The sequence below is a fragment of the Phoenix dactylifera genome, chromosome 14, assembly GCF_009389715.1.
Source record: "Phoenix dactylifera cultivar Barhee BC4 chromosome 14, palm_55x_up_171113_PBpolish2nd_filt_p, whole genome shotgun sequence".
NCBI classification, from domain to species: domain Eukaryota; kingdom Viridiplantae; phylum Streptophyta; class Magnoliopsida; order Arecales; family Arecaceae; genus Phoenix; species Phoenix dactylifera.
In genome coordinates, this window is record NC_052405.1 from 17,065,397 (window position 1) to 17,081,795 (window position 16,399).

A 16,399-nucleotide genomic window follows, 5' to 3' on the forward strand; every position below is an offset into this window, starting at 1 on the left:
TTTATTTAAAAATAAATAAATAAATAAATAAACAAAATAGACCAAATGTAAAAGCTAGAGTTGAGGTCTCACTAGCAAATAAACTATATGTATTGATTTGTTTGAGCACTCCAAAAATAAAGAATGATTGAAGCTAGCGGAAGCTCGATCGAATAAAAATAAAATCAGAAATAAAATAGACCTAATGGCTAATTATGCAGAAGCTATGTCGTGGATTGCAGTGTTGGATTTTTTTTATTTTTATATATTTTACTTATGATTCATATGGATATATTTTTTCTAAATTTGTGAAATAAATTTTAATTTTATTTAAAAATAAATAAATAGATAAATAAATAAAATGGACCAAATGAGGAAGCTAGAGCTGAGGTCTCACGCACCAAGATGATGGCTTTAACGTTATCCGTGGTGAGAGGCATCTCCAGGCTCCCATCCTTGTGGATGTCAAGCAAGACATCCACCAGATCCTTGTCCTCCTCGCTCCGCTTCCTCCTCTTCCTATGCTCCTCTATAATCTCATCAAAGAAGCAATCAAAACGTTTGAACGTCCTCGCCAGCCTCCTCTTCATCCCCGTCACCGCATTCACCCACTCCAAGGATGGGTAGAAGTCCGCTAGGCTGAACCCCCCAAGCAAAGCCTGGTACTCCTCCAGCATCTTCTGAAACCCGTGCCGATCGTACTCCCCGCCCTCCACAAACTCCCTCCCGAACGCCGCCCGGCACAGCACGCCGTTCGCGTACAACCCCAGAAGCCTGCTCAAGTTCACGGCGCCACCCGGGCCCGACGAGGCGGCGGCGATCCGCCTCACAAGCTGGTCGACCTCCGCGGCTCTCGCGGGGCGGTACGACTCCACGCGCCTGGCGCTCAGGAGTTCGAGGGTGCAGATCTTGCGGACCTGGCGCCAATAGTTGCCGTAGGGGGAGAAGGCGATGTCGGTGCAGCCGTAGAAGAGCTGCTTCGCGGCGTGGAGCTGGGGCCGGCTCGAGAGGGGAAGGTCGTGGGTGCGGAGGACTTCTTTGGCGGTTCTCGCGGAGGAGACGATGACGGTGGGGATGTGGCCGAGGGTGAGGTGGAAGATGGGGCCGTACTTATGAGCCAGGCGTTGGAGGGAGAGGTGGGGCATGCGGCCGAGCTGGTGGAGGTTGCCGACGATGGGAAGCGGCGGAGGACCGGGCGGAAGATTGGTGTGCCGTTTCTTTGGTAGATGAGTTCTAACCAACATGAGAACTACCAGTGCTGTAGATGCTAGAATCAAGAGCGCGGATGGCCATTCCAGGAGAGCCATGAGGATTTCCTCCATTGAGATTAGAAAGGAGTACAAATATGATGAAGTGAGAGTTTGGTTTGGTGAAGTGGTCGGCCCAAGCAGGATCAGGCATGGCAACGGACCGGACATGAGCCGGCTTGGCTAATATCTGTACCCATCTTATAATTAAAAATATATTTCAATACTTGTCTCGCATCCGTCACGGAGAACCAGACAAAATGAATCGGATCCGATCAAATTAGGTCGGATGATTATAGCTTATAGTTATAATTAATAATATTACGGCTGCTAGCCCATTCTTCTATAACCTAATTTTTAATTTAAATAGAAAGAGTGCTAGCATACATCCATAACTATAATATATTCTAACAAAAAAAAATCAAATTAATTGAGGACATCGACTGCCATAACTTTTGCAGAATATAATAATCTTCTAAGTTTCGACAATAATAATTTTCTAAGTAAAAGAGGGAGGAGGGAAGGGACAATCAAGACGAACAAGGCTCTAACAGCTATCATCCATCGAAAAAACCAAAGAAAGGTGGATTAAGATTATTTTATATTCGATTGGGTTTTGGATGAGTTATACCATTATTCTCTATCCGATCTGAACCTGCTTTAGGTATTATATTTAAAATCCATACTTGCCATGAGTTTAAATGAATTAGGTAAATTTTGTCCTATTCAAGTTGGATCGGATTGGGTATCTGAAAGATGGCTAAAATTGTCACCTTTAAGTATGTAAGGGACGAGGAGAAAGCCTCATTGTCATCACGTTCGACTTTTGATACAATGCATCCATCATGGCAGGGTTTGGCTGGTGAATTATGAGACATGGGAGGGGAATCTTTGGGGAAAAGAATTGTGGATGAGGCTGGAACCCACCCCCCCCCGCCCTCCCTCGTTTTTTTTGCTAAAACGGAAGTATCATACATAACGTGTACGGATACAGCCAAAAAAGTCAATAAACAGTACATCACGGAGAGCACTAGGCAACTCCGCCTCTCCCACCCATAGGTGATCATCTGAATTGTTGGCGACAAAGGAAGCTACCCAATCAGTAGCCCCATTTGCCTTCCTAAACACATACCTCGCTTGGATAACCATCCCATTCCGCCCGGATGTCCCTCAATAGGGGGTGGTAGTCGCCAACCCCTCCTAAATCCTGCCAAATCCATCCAATGATTGTCGCCACCCTCCAAGATAATATCTCTAGCCTGCAACACACGACGCATATAACTCAGTTCGGACCAGGCTGCCTTCAGCTCTGCCCCTGGCATGGAGGAATCAAACAACTGGCAACCTCCAGCAGCAATCACCCCAGGAACCTGACAACAAAGCCCGCACTCCCCCCTCACGCCACCCTGCAGGACAGAGCTATCAAAATTGACCTTGAGAAAATTCGGGGATGGGGGCTCCCAGGTGAAAAACACCATACGGGACGCTCTACGAGCAGAGGTAGAGCCCTAGATATTCCGAGCTATCAAAGGTCCATCCGAGTGGATCGCCTGAGAGACCTCCATCGCCATCAGCCGCGCTCTCTCCACCACCACCGCTGGGAAGGCCCACTCTCCCCAAATGTCCATATGTTCCTTGCAAGCCAGATCTGGTTGGTGGTATAGGTAGCCCATACCGCCTCCGGTCTGGCCTGCAAGGACCCAGCCATATGCCCAAGTACCTGCAAGAAAGAAGATGCATGACACCAAATCTCCATGGAGAACTCCGCCCACCTCCAAACCCTCATCGCCCGACGACACTGGAAGATGGCATGGTCCAACGACTCCTCTGTCTGACACTCGGGGCACTGGGCTGGATGCCCATGCCCCTCCCCGACAACAGCTATCTCGTTGATAGCCGGCCCCAAGCGACCTTCCAAAGAAATAAGGCCACTCTGGGGTACAGTCCAAAACGCCAGATCTAGCCGAAGTCCATCGCTAACTGCTCGCCACCCTGACCTATGGAGCAAATATTGGCCACCATGACTCTGGTCCTGCATGATGTACCCCAACCCCTGATATCAGGGCAGAAGCGCTCCGGAACAGGGAGTGATCTCATCCTCTCAGCTAGTGGCTCACCGAACAGTTGTGCAATCCGGAGAGTATCCCACCCCCCTCCTTCAAGGAGAAGAAAGTCACACACCTGAGCTCCCTCCACTACCTCAACATTGACTAAGGACGGCCAGCACCTCAATGGGAGCTCGTCCACCCATGCATCCTCCACCAGTTCCACACTTCGGCCATTGCCAATCATCCACCTACATCTAGCCAGGATCATGGGCATGAACCTGCCAATCTCCCGCCAAAATGGAGAAGTCCTTTGACCTCCAGAAGGAGTGCCACTTCTCTCCACATGGCCATACCGGGCGGCCATCGTCTAACTCCAAAAACACTACGGCTCCAAGATGAACCTCGCTGCGTGCCGAGCAATCAGCACCTCCCTCCTAATCACGAGAGACTAGACACCCAGCCCCCCTGCCCTAGTCGGTAGGCAGACCGATGCCCAATCCAGCAAATGCACCCCCCCCCCCCCCGTCCTCCTCCCTGAGTCCCTCAGATGAAGTTCCGGGCAAGCCTCTCAATCCTCAACAATACCGTCTTTAGGAGCATGATGTTGGACATCATATAGATAGGCATGGAGCATAACACCAATCTGACCAAGATCACCTTACCCATCATGGAGAGCGAGGCCGCCCTCCAGCCCTCCAATCTCTGCTGTATCTGGTGTACCATGTCCTAACAATTAGAAACTCGCAGCCTCCTCCCATTGATAGGAACTCCCAGGTAGCTCCAGATCCCATCATGCTCCCTCATGCCAAGCAACCCCCTGATCTCCTGGCATAGCCGCACATCCGTCTTCGGGCTAAAGGCAATAGTGGATTTCTGAAGATTCACCCTCTGACTCGAGGCTGAGCAGTAATCCTCCAGTACTCTCCGTAGCACAACCGCATTCTTAGGCCTAGCCCTGGCCAGGAGAAGGCAATCATCTGCAAAGAGGAGATGAGTGATTGGGCGGGCTCCAGGGGCCGGGACATAGGCCTCCAGCACCTGTTCCCCACAAGCATGTCGTCGGGCACGAGACAAAACATCAGCACATATGATAAACAGGTAAGAGGATAAGGGACAACCCTGATATAGTCCGATGGATGACCGAAAGAAGGGCGACGGTGTATCGTTCACAAGGATGGAGAACAGCGGCCCCTGCACACACCCCATGATCTAGAAAATCCAGGTCTCGTCGAAGCCAAGGCTCACCATCGCCTTTCGAAGGAAGCACCATCGGATCCTATCATAAGCTCTCTCCATATCAAGCTTCACTGCCATATAACACTGCCGCCGTGGCGCTCACTGCAGGTCCCACATCATCTTCTGGGCTATCATAACGTTGTCGGTAATACTTCGGGCTATCTTGTGGGCTCACCTACGAACGCCCTCTACTCTGAGCAAATCAAATGGGGAAGGAGAGGCTGCAACCTGCGAACTATAATCTTTGCCACCACCTTATAAATGGTGGTGCAGAGATTAATGGGTCTGTAGTGGTTGGGCTCAGCTGCATCGCGCCTCTTCGGAATCAGTATGATGAATGTCACCTTCCAGTCATCCAACATGGCCCCTGATCTGAAAAAATGTAGCACCGGCTCCGTCACCGCTCTCCTGACAATGCCCCAATATCTCCTGAAAAAGAATGGGGGGAACCCATCAGGCCCCGGAGCTTTGTCTTCCCCCAAAGCCTGGACCGCCCCCCGACCTTCGCCTCCGTCACCTCCTCAATCAAGCCAACATTCTCCGACACCCCCACCATAGTATCCGACCGTGGAACACCCTCCCCATTATCCAGGTCCCTCTCCTCAGACCATCTCGACCGAAAAAAGTCCACCAATAGGCATCTGATCGAGCTCTCCTCCTCCAACTGAGCCCCTGCCTCATCCCGTATAGACCAGATCAAGCTACTCTGCCTCCTGATAATAGTCGATTTGTGGAAAAATCGAGTATTCTTGTCTGCCTCCTGCAACCACTGGATCCGTGACTTCTGCCTCCAAAACACCTCCTGCTGTCTCAGAAGAGAGTGGTGTTCGGCAAGCCCCTACCGCAAAGCACCCATGTCATCCTTAGACAAGGAATCCAATCTATTCTCCCTCCCTTGTAGCTTAGTAATGGACGCCTCGACCACCTCCAATCTCATAAATATGTCCCCCACCACCTCCCTATTCCACCTGCATAATCTGCACCTAGTGACCTGCAACCTGCGTGAGACCCACTGCATGGTGTCGCCTCTCACGGGCATGGACTAGGCCTGTCGAACTATCTCTCAAGAGTCGGGGTACTTCCAGCCACAGACGCTCGAATTGAAACGGGGGGCAATAGTGCGACTAGTCAACTATGGAAATCTAGAGCGGATAATGGTCAGATGCAATCCGGGCTAGGTGACTAACCTGGAACGCCGGAAAGCGTTGGACCCAACACGGCGATGCCACTGCCCTATCGATCCTCTCCCACACTCTGGCCTGCCTGTCCCTATTATTACACCATTTAAACTGCGCCCTTGAGTATCCAAGGTCCACCAGCCCATTTCTAGACAAAAATTCTCTAAATTCCCTTCCTTCCAGCTTGTCAGTATAAGCTCTGCCCCTTCTCTTCTCAGATGGTCCCACAATATAGTTGAAATCTCCCACTAGCAGCGTAGGAGCCCCCGGGAAACAACGATAGAGGCCTCTTCCCACAATCTTCTCCTTAACCTGTAGTCTATGCAAGCATAAACACCATAAAAGACCCATGGAGCAGAGTTTGGTTCCGAGGTTACTATGACTACTTGTTGGGGGAAGTTGCGGAGGACATCCACCATAGCAATCCCACGGTTCTGAAGTAGCAAGATTCCCCCTAACAACCTAGCTGATTCCACCGAGAAGGACTCCCACGCACTGAAGTGACGCTGAATCCGTTGAAGACTATGCCTGGATAGTCGCGTCTCACACAAACAATAAATATCTGGATTATTGAGTTGAACTACTCTTCTGAAGGAGGACTTGAAGGAGGGTTTTGCTGCCCCCTGCAACTCCAAATTAGGATCTTCATAAGTCACAAGCAACATCGGTGTAGCCCTCGCCCACGGGACTGCCCCCTCCAAGGAGCTCCCTATCACTAATCTGCACTAAAGTCTCCTCTCCCGGGCCGCTCACAGCAAACATAAGCTAAAGAAGAAGCTGGACATGCCCCCTTTAGCCCCTTCAACACTTCCTGGATTTTTTGCCAAATGGCACGCTACAGTGCCACCCTCGTTTGGCATGGGCAAGGACTCCTGCAAACCCCCCCGAGCCTCATTGGCAGGGCCCTTCATTGACTCCCCAGGGTGGGAGACCGTCTCAGCCCATGAAGCCGCCGCCGAGAGCACCGCCATCGGCCGCCGTGGAGAAGGTCCGGCACAGGGAGCGTCTCGCTGCCGTCCCACGCCCCGCCACCATCGGGCGCACCCTCAGCATCGACCTCCCCTCCGGCTACATGGGGCGGAGGGCCGCCGCCTGTCCCCTTGCGTACCATCGAGGACAGAGGAGGGGAGCTCAGGCTCCTCTTCCTTGGTCGGGCGCGGACAGCCACCTGCGGCTGTGGTCTGCCCGCATGCGGGCTTCTGAACCAATTCTGTGGGGTTAGGCCCCACCCAGCAGCAGTCGGTGGGCCTTCGGGCCGGCCTGCAGTAGCCCGGTCCAACACCACCCCTTCCTACAACCCGGCCTGGTTACTTGACTCGGGCCAGACCCCGAGTTGACCCGCTAAGCTCGCTTGCGGTCCCAAGTCCACGGCCTGGGTCGTCTTCTCTGGTGATCTCCGATGGGCGATCTTCGTGGGTTTCTCCCACCCCTCCAAGTCCGAGGGAGAGGCCGGCGGGACGTTCCCATCTCTTCTGGACCCTATGAGGTGCCGGCGGAGGGCTGCGATTGGACTGAGACGGCCTCTACCCCAGCCCCGTCCCTCTTTGTCGGTTGTCTCCCACCTTTGGGAACTCCTGGATGCCTGACTCGGTTGGTGGCCAGCCAGGGGCCAAACACTAGTGCGGGGTCCTCCCCAGGGATCCCACTCTGCCCGCACGCCACTGGTGGCGTCTCCGCCGCCTCCGGCCTCCCCTCCGCACTAGGCTCCCGCTCTACCTAAGCCGAGGAAGAGAAGCCACAATCGGAGACGACATGGCCGATTCGGCTGCATCTGGTGCAGTGAGCCGGCAAGTTTTCATATAAGAACACTTGCCAAATGTCATCCTTAAATCCCTTCGTGGTTCCCTTGACAATGGTATCTGGAACGAGGGGGCCTCTAGCATCGATCTCGATCCGGACTCTGGCGAAACCCAGCCTCCTCCTCTAAGTTATGAAGCCATCGATTCCCAAAGGCTTCCTAGGCGTCGTCGCAATTCGAGAGATAACTTCTTTTTTCCAGTATTCCATTAGGAGGCTAGGCAAGCGCATCCAAAGAACTAACCCTGCCAATGGAATTAGGGCTGGGAACAAAATTCGGCCGCCACCTCTCCATCGTGAGTGGTTGGCCAGCCACGGGCCTGCCGCAATGGCTGCCTCCCGGTCCTTCTCCGAGGCAAAATGGGCTACTGTAACATCCTCCGCCAAAGGAAGACAGTCTACATTGTAGCTCAGTCGCCCCCCATCCTTTAGCTCCCAAGCAATCCAGTCAATCGGAACCCGTCGGCCAAGGCTCCGCATCAGAACAGCCTTCTCCATGCAGACTGACCTTAATTCCTCCAACTGCTCCACCGGAGCCTCCATTACCGTCGGAACCTGCCTCTTGAGCCTCTCCAACTCGCCATTGGAGATGCAGTGGGACGACCATGTTTGCTGCTTCCGAGGGTTCAAGAGTTCTTCACCATGTTCACCCAGGAGGGACCCCCCACCTCAGGCTTGCGGGGCCGCGTGCTTGGGTCGATCGCCTCCTCAGCCATCGGGGCCTTCAACTTCTCCGACCTACTAGACGACATCAGCCGCCGCCACACCCCGTTCGAGGAAAGGCCCCAACGAGTGCATGACTATTGAGGAACCAATAGTCGCGACGCGGCAGCTCCTACAGCTTTTAGGTTTCTCTCTGAAACACGCCTATCTTAAGGTCCTGTTTGGGGGAGCTGCTGGTAGTAGAGCTGTTGGAAGTAGAGCGGTTATAAAAAGCTGTTTGCTGTTTGGTAACTACATTCGTAAAGTGCTGTGGTACTTTATTTTGTGTTTGGTAAACAAACTGAGAAAGTACTTTTGTATGACAAAATTACCATAAAGGACATTACATAGTATTATACAATAGAACATAATAAAATATAACATAAATTAATACATAAATATACGATATATTATAATATTATTGTAATATAAAATAATATTATGTTAATATAGCATAATAGTAATATAATTATTAGAGTAAATTAATATTTGGAAATATAACATAATATTAAATTATTTAACATAACATATTAATGTATTATGATATAATGTAATATATATTATATTTATAGTATAATACAATAATAAAAGTATAAAATATTATAATTATTAGTATAAATTAATTTCTCATAATATAACATAATATTAAATTATTTAAAATAACATATTAATGTATTATAATGTAATGTAATATAATATAATATTTATAGTATAATATAATAATAAAGGTATAAAATATTATAATTATTATTATAAATTAATTTTCCATAATATAACATAATATTAAATTATTTCAAATAACATATTAATGTATTATAATGTAATGTAATATAATATAATTTTTATAGTATAATACAATAATAAAGGTATAAAATATTATAATTATTAGTATAAATTAATTTCTCATAATATAACATAATATTAAATTATTTAAAATAACATATTAATGTATTATAATGTAATGTAATATAATATAATATTTATAGTATAATACAATAATAAAGGTATAAAATATTATAATTATTATTATAAATTAATTTTCCATAATATAACATAATATTAAATTATTTCAAATAACATATTAATGTATTATAATGTAATGTAATATAATATAATTTTTATAGTATAATACAATAATAAAGGTATAAAATATTATAATTATTAGTATAAATTAATTTTTCATAATATAACATAATATTAAATTATTTAACATAACATATTAATGTATTATGATATAATATAATATGATATTATATTTATAGTATAATACAAAAATAAAGGTATAAAATATTATGATTATTAGTATAAAATAATTTTCCATAATATAACATAATATTAAATTATTTAACATAACATATTAATGTATTATGATATAATATAATATGATATTATATTTATAGTATAATACAAAAATAAAGGTATAAAATATTATAATTATTAGTATAAAATAATTTTCCATAATAATTTTTCATAATTTTCCATAAAATAATTTTCCACGGTCCAGGGGCTCTTCTTCGTGGTCCACGCTCGAGGAGGACCTCAGCGTGGGCCGCGAGGTTGATGATAAAAAAAAAAACAATAGATTGATTTTGGAAGGTATGGAAAAGGATTAAAATTTTTTTCTTCTAAAATGTGGTTCAAGAAATGCATACAAAAATTGAAAAGAAAAATACCTTTTCTTACGGAAGGGAGTCTGATGGCTAGGATTCTTGGCTCCAGCAGATTTTTAGGTTTATAAAGGGACAAACTATAAAATTATGTTATTTTAATATGGACATTTTTGTCAAAAAAACAGCTTTCCGAAAAAGCTGAAACAGCTTCCTCCCAAAAGCTTCAAATTGGAGCTTTCTCCCAAAAGCTGTTTTCAGCTTCCCGCAAAAGCTGAAACAGCTTTTTGAAAAATTTACCAAACACAGTTTTTCATCTAAAAGTACTTTTGGAGGGCCAGAAAGTGCTTTCTGGCCCTCCAAAAGCTCCCCAAACAGGGCCTAAATAGATGGTTGGTAGCAATGGTCACGGAGCTACGGAATCTTAATGGGCAGGGTTGTAACTTTCAACAGGAAGGAGGCTTTACCTTTTTTTTTTTTTTTTTTTGCACAAATCTACTATTAGGTCGGTTGTACAAGGATCGCTTCAAAATCTATTCAGTGACTGAATAAATTCAATGTGATCTATGAAAAATATGTTCCAACAGCTGATATCGAAAAAAAAATCAATCATTATTTCATGCAAAACGTACAATCTGAACCCCACCAACCGTATGGACCAATTGCATTCTAGAAATTTTTCAATTTTTATTGACGTTGAAAAATATATTTTCCAACAATTTTCTCGTGGAAACAAAAAATAATAATAAAAAAAGGAGTTGTGGATAAGGCTCCTTGTGGTGGGATACGGTCCACTGGATGAGAGAGATAATAATCCTATAATATACCGGATCTGCGTGCATAGAATTATTTGGTAAGAGAGTCTGAATGCGAGCAAAGTAACCGGCCTTTACAGTAAATTGCATTCTTGAGAAACACACCTATCCTTTATAGATGGTTGGTTGCTATGGTCACGAAGCTTCGGAATCTCACGGTCATGGACAGGGCTATAAGGAGAGTTCATCTTACTTTGCACGAATCTATTATTAGATCGCACAAAGATCACTTTAAAATTTATATAGATAGATGAATGAATAAATATAAAGCACTTTGAGATCTACAAAAATTGCGATCCAACTATTAATGCTGTGAAAAAAAATCAACCCTACTTTCATGCAAAACATGCAACCCGAACCCCACCAACCATATGGAGCAATTTCGTTTTCTATAAATCTTCCTATTTTTATTGGTGTTGAAAATATATGTTTCAACAATTTTCCCGTGGAAACCAAAAAAGAAGAAAAAAAAAAAGGGAAGGGCAGAGAGCCGTCGGAGTCTTAATTTGTCTTTATATTACTGACATCCAATGGAAAGCTCCCAGAGATATTGTTGGTCTACCTCTTAGTCAAATGACTCTTTGAATTATTGTGCACAATTAAACCAATGCAGAATTATTGATTATTCAAACATTATAGAAGGAATTTATGATTTGTTCATTGGTTATTTGTGCTAATTTAAGAAATTTTTATACTAGATTTGTTGTTTGTACTACTGTTTTTGCTATCGGCTAAGTGGCTTTCCCATATTTATATTATGCAAGTAAATATAATGATAGCTCAGAAAGCGCTTTTAATAAGTTTTGATTGGTTGTAGGTATAACAACTCCATAAAACATTAATCGGGATTCTCTGTTGTACGGCTTGTGCACCGCAGAGTGTTGTATATCCCTAAATGACGACCATCAGGAGACAAATGGCTACTAAATAATATGTACCGTGTATGACATGATACGCACTCATTGACTGCCTTGTTTAATAGCCGCCGATCTCTTGATGGTAGCCAACTACGGCCTACAGTTCTCTGAGGTGCTACGTGTGTACTGCAGAGGACCTGTGTCCATAAAACATACTTATTTCTATCTTATGACCTACAAAATAGCATGGCCAACTCTGCTTCCATATAATCAAGACATCTCTAGGCTCCTACATGTAGCAGAACAAGCTTATAGGCAATCTACAGCTCATAAAGTGCCTACTTCACTCATTTTCATTGGACAATACCTAACCTGCAGTAATATGGTGCAAGTTGAGCTAGTTTAGCAAAACCTGACTTGACTTGATTGGGTTGGGCCAATATAAACCTAACTGTTGGGTTTTGCTAGGGTTCGAAATTGTCGTCACAACTTCAAGGTAGGTGAAGGTTGGGTTGAAAGTTTGGCAGCCAGGATCCAAACCAAATTTCTACATTTTAGTATTTAAACCAACCCAATTCAAGCTTCTTGTTGTCTTATTCTAAACAAACCTAAGTTTACTGATACTTGTGGTATAGATTTCTGGATCGAATATTGTTTGTATTGACTTGATCTAACTTGACCTAGACATATCCAGTCTAAATTGTGTTTGGGTTGAAAATTTAAAGTTGGATCACGTTTGGGCATTATTATTCGGTTGGGTTTGGATTGGATATTTCTCTTAACCAAGTTTGGATTAGGTCGGTACATGTTTCAAGTGACCAACAAACTCAAGAACACCAAGGTAGCTCTGCGGAGATGGAACAAAAGATCGGTTGGAAATATTCATGTGAGATTGTAGAATTTGGAGGCAGAGCTGGTTAAGCTTTAATCAAAGGAAGCAAATTCTGGAGGTTTACATCATAGCGCTCTACTGCTTCTTACTAAATTGGCTGAGTATAATAGGTTCCTGAGATAGCAAGAGACATTTTGTGTCACACCCCCAACCCAAAATCGTGAGTAAGAGATCACGGCAATCGCCGCATACTCATAAAAAACTCTTCCCACAAGCAATAAAGGCATCTCATTCTGATATCATAAACAAGCAGTGGAATAAATTTAAATAATCAATATTAAAACTTTAATTTAAATAATTAGAATCATATTTCAATGTCACCAACAATGTTTTAAAAAAAATTACATCAAACTCTAGTCAAACTCTGATCTAAATTAAAAATATTAAATTCAGCCTCTAGTCACTTCTCGATCATAATCTCATGCCATTTAGTTCTCAGATCTATAAAAACAGTAAGATATAAAGTAATGAGCTAGATAGCCCAATAAGTAATGAACACTTTAACCAAAATAATGAGGCAATAAATTAAATAATTATTTACAAAAAATAAGCAAATGTAAAGTATGCAGATTTATCAAAACATTATGCATCCCAAATTGAATCTTTCCTAAAATCAAATTTTATTTATAAATCCAAATTCTTTCAAATCATTAAGTTTATCTCGTCAACCATGAACTATGATCACATTTTTTCTATGGCAGAATCATGATATTTTATGTCTTCTTGCAGTGTCTGCACATCATCTTGTGGCAAAGTTCTTCAGGACTACGTATCTGCTTGTGGTATATCGCACATCTTCTTGTGACATAAATCTTTTAGGACAAATCAAGTGCCAACGTATTAGCCCCCATTGGTGGGGTCCTTAATATATCAGGCTAAGAGTTCAAAATAATCATGCAGTTTATATCTCACTTCAACAAAAATATAAAAAATCATACGATATCGAAATCAATTGAACGAGTTCAATATTTCCAAGCATGCATCATCATAATATTCCAAAATAAAGCATATTTAGTAATAAAATATCGTTCATCAAATTCATACGTCATGAATAGTATGATTCAAATTTATTAATATAATAATCTTATAATTTTTTGATAAATCTAGAAAAAGGATCATATTACTTATTGTGTGAGTGAAATCAAGCGACATATTCAATTAATTTCTAAAATTTCTCTCAGAAACTAAAACTCTAGCCAGGGGCAGCCCAATGCATTTGGGGGCCTAAGACGAACTTACTAAAAGAGGCCTTTTTTAAATAATAATAATAATAATAATAAATTTTTAATAAGTGCAAAATACTTTAAAAATTTATTTAAAAATAATCCGTCTAGCTTTTTGAGATGCAAAATTGCTAATCAAACTTTTGTACTCAAGATTCATTAAAATACTATTTTTAATCGATAATATAGCTAATCCATTTAATCTTTCTTGAGACATAGTTGACCGCAAATAAGATTTTATCAACTTTAATTTTGAAAAACTTCTTTCTGCAGAAGCAACTGTTACTGGTATTGTTAACAATATCCGGTAAGCAATGCATGCATTTGGAAAAGAATCTATTTTTTTAATAAAACTTAAAGTATCAATAGAGGTACTAGTTTCTATTTGTAAAACTTCTTTTAAAACGTTTAACTCTGAAAACAGATCAAGACCGTCAATATCAGAATATTCATCGTGCTTTAAAAAGTTTTCAAGATTAAGACAATACCTTTTCAAATTCTCTTCATTCAAAGATTTTAACTTACTAAAATTAAACAAAAAACCAAAAATATCTTCATATATGGTGAATTGTTCAAACCTATTTTGAATTGAAGAAATAGCTTGATCTACTATATATAAAAAGTAATCAATTCTAAAAGATTTCTTCAGCTGATCTTGTTGTCTCTTCATCAGTATTTTCATCAAATTATTTTTTTCTACGGATCACACGTTTTTCACGAAATATAGGTTCTATTTTCATTTCATTTGCAATTTCTTTAGATGAATTCAAAGCATTCATAAATCCATTTTCTCTATAACTTTTCAAATAAGAAAAAAGACCTTTTAATTGATCTATAGCAACATCAATATGCATGTCTTCAGATTGTAAGTTCTTACTAACTGAGTTAACAGCAAACAATATATCGTACCAAATATTCATGCCTAATAAGAATTCAAAATTTTCAATTTCATATGTAGCTAAGCATATAGCATCACTCTTTATTTTAGGATCTTCACTAGTTTCTCCTAATTGAACTAAGGCATCTCTTATTTTAGGAGCCTGATGTTTAATTGCTTTGATACTTTCAATACGACTTTTCCAACGTGTTTGTAACAAAGGTTTAAGAGTTAATGTAGATATGTTATCTTGTAAAATTTTTCATCGTTTTGTAGAAGAAGAAAATAAGGTATAAATTCGTTGTATCACTCCAAAAAAAGATATAGCCTTAAGACACGAGTTAGCAGTATCACATAATACTAAATTCAAATTATGACATCCACATGGTGTGTAAAATGCTCTAGGATTTATATCTAATAATCTCTTTTGTACACTTTGATGTTTTTCTTTCATATTAAATCCGTTGTCATATCCTTGTCCTCTTACATCATTAACCTCAAGTTTATGTTTTTCTATTATATTTATAAGTTCATTAAAAAGGCCCTTTCCAGAGGTATCATCTACTTCTAAAAATTCTAAAAAATATTCTTCTACTTTTACTGAACTTGTTGAAGTATCTACACATCTTAAAACTAGGGTCATTTGTTCCTGATGGCTTGCATCAGGAGTGCAATCAAGTATTACCGAAAAGTATTTTGCTTCTTTAATCTTTTTAAGTATTATAGCTTTAATTTCAGATGCTAACATTTGAATCAATTCATTTTGAATATTATGACCTGAATAATGATTGTAAATTTCACTATGTTGATTGCGTCGAACATGTTCTTGCATTACTGGATCAAATTCTGCAATCGTTTCAATAAAACTTAGAAAATTTTTGTTATTGCTTTGATAGATCTTTTCATTCTTTTCTCAAAATGCTAAATTATATTTTGCAAGATTTTTTATGACAATAATAATTCTTAATAGAACTTTTTTTCAATGATCATTTTCTTGGTTTATTTGTTCTTGAAAACTTTTATCAATTATCTTATTTTTTAGCAATCTCACTTCTAAATTAATCCACCTATTCATGCTAATGATATGTTCATTAGTTGTTTCATGACTTTTAAGCTTGATCCTAGATTTTTCCAATCTCTACTTTCTTCATTGACTAATTGACTCGTGCTAGGCTTTGAATCAAATAATTTACAACAAAAACAATATACTCTATCCAAATCTTTCGAATACACTAACCATTTTCTATCATATTTTTCACCATTGGTAACTTACGAATATAATATATCGTAGAGAAGTGTCTATTATTTTCATCCTTAGAAAAATGAAAATCATAATTCCTAATTAGACCTCTTTCCACTATTAGATCTCTAAATTTTGTATCAATCATTTTTCATTGACCAGGATCATATAAATTTGTAGGAATAGGACTAGTTTCACAATCTTTTTCCTTGTTTATCCTATCTCCATCTGATTCTTCATTGTATTCTTCACTAGATATTGTTTCACTAGCAATCTCATTTTTTAACTCTATTTCGGGTGCATGTTCTGTTGCTAATTCTTGAGTTGAATTTGATGTGATGTTATGTTTGTTTGTAACAACAAATCTATCTAGAGCTCCTTTTTGAGATTGAATGAGTTTATTGATTTTTTTTTTTTTGAGTTTTTCATATCCACAGTCATATTTTCTATTAGACATTTTAATCTATAAATAAGATTATCAAACTAAGCAATTAAAAAAACACTACAAACAAATCAAAATATAAAAAAGTTAAAAATGATAAAACTTAATTAATTGTGTCAAGAAAACAAACTCGGGTCCTGATAAGTAGTGCTGAACTTAATTGTGTCGAGAAGAGGCGGAATTGAGACGAACTCGACGGCGAGAAGAGGCCGAATAGTGTCGAACCGCTAAAGTCACAACCAATCTACAATTAGACCAA

The 16,399-nt window shown here is 41.0% G+C and overlaps 1 protein-coding gene across 1 annotated transcript in view; it reads right to left on the reverse strand.

Annotated features, from left to right (window-relative positions):
* LOC103709949 (cytochrome P450 71AP13-like) overlaps window positions 1-1,416 on the reverse strand; it is a 5,939-nt gene extending 4,523 nt beyond the window's left edge. Inside the window, exon 1 of the mRNA XM_008795500.4 lies at window positions 381-1,416. Within this exon, the coding sequence (XP_008793722.4) occupies window positions 381-1,397 (1,017 nt within the window). The 5' untranslated portion in view covers window positions 1,398-1,416. The remainder of the gene's footprint in view (window positions 1-380) is intronic.
* Window positions 1,417-16,399: the final 14,983 nt, after the last annotated feature.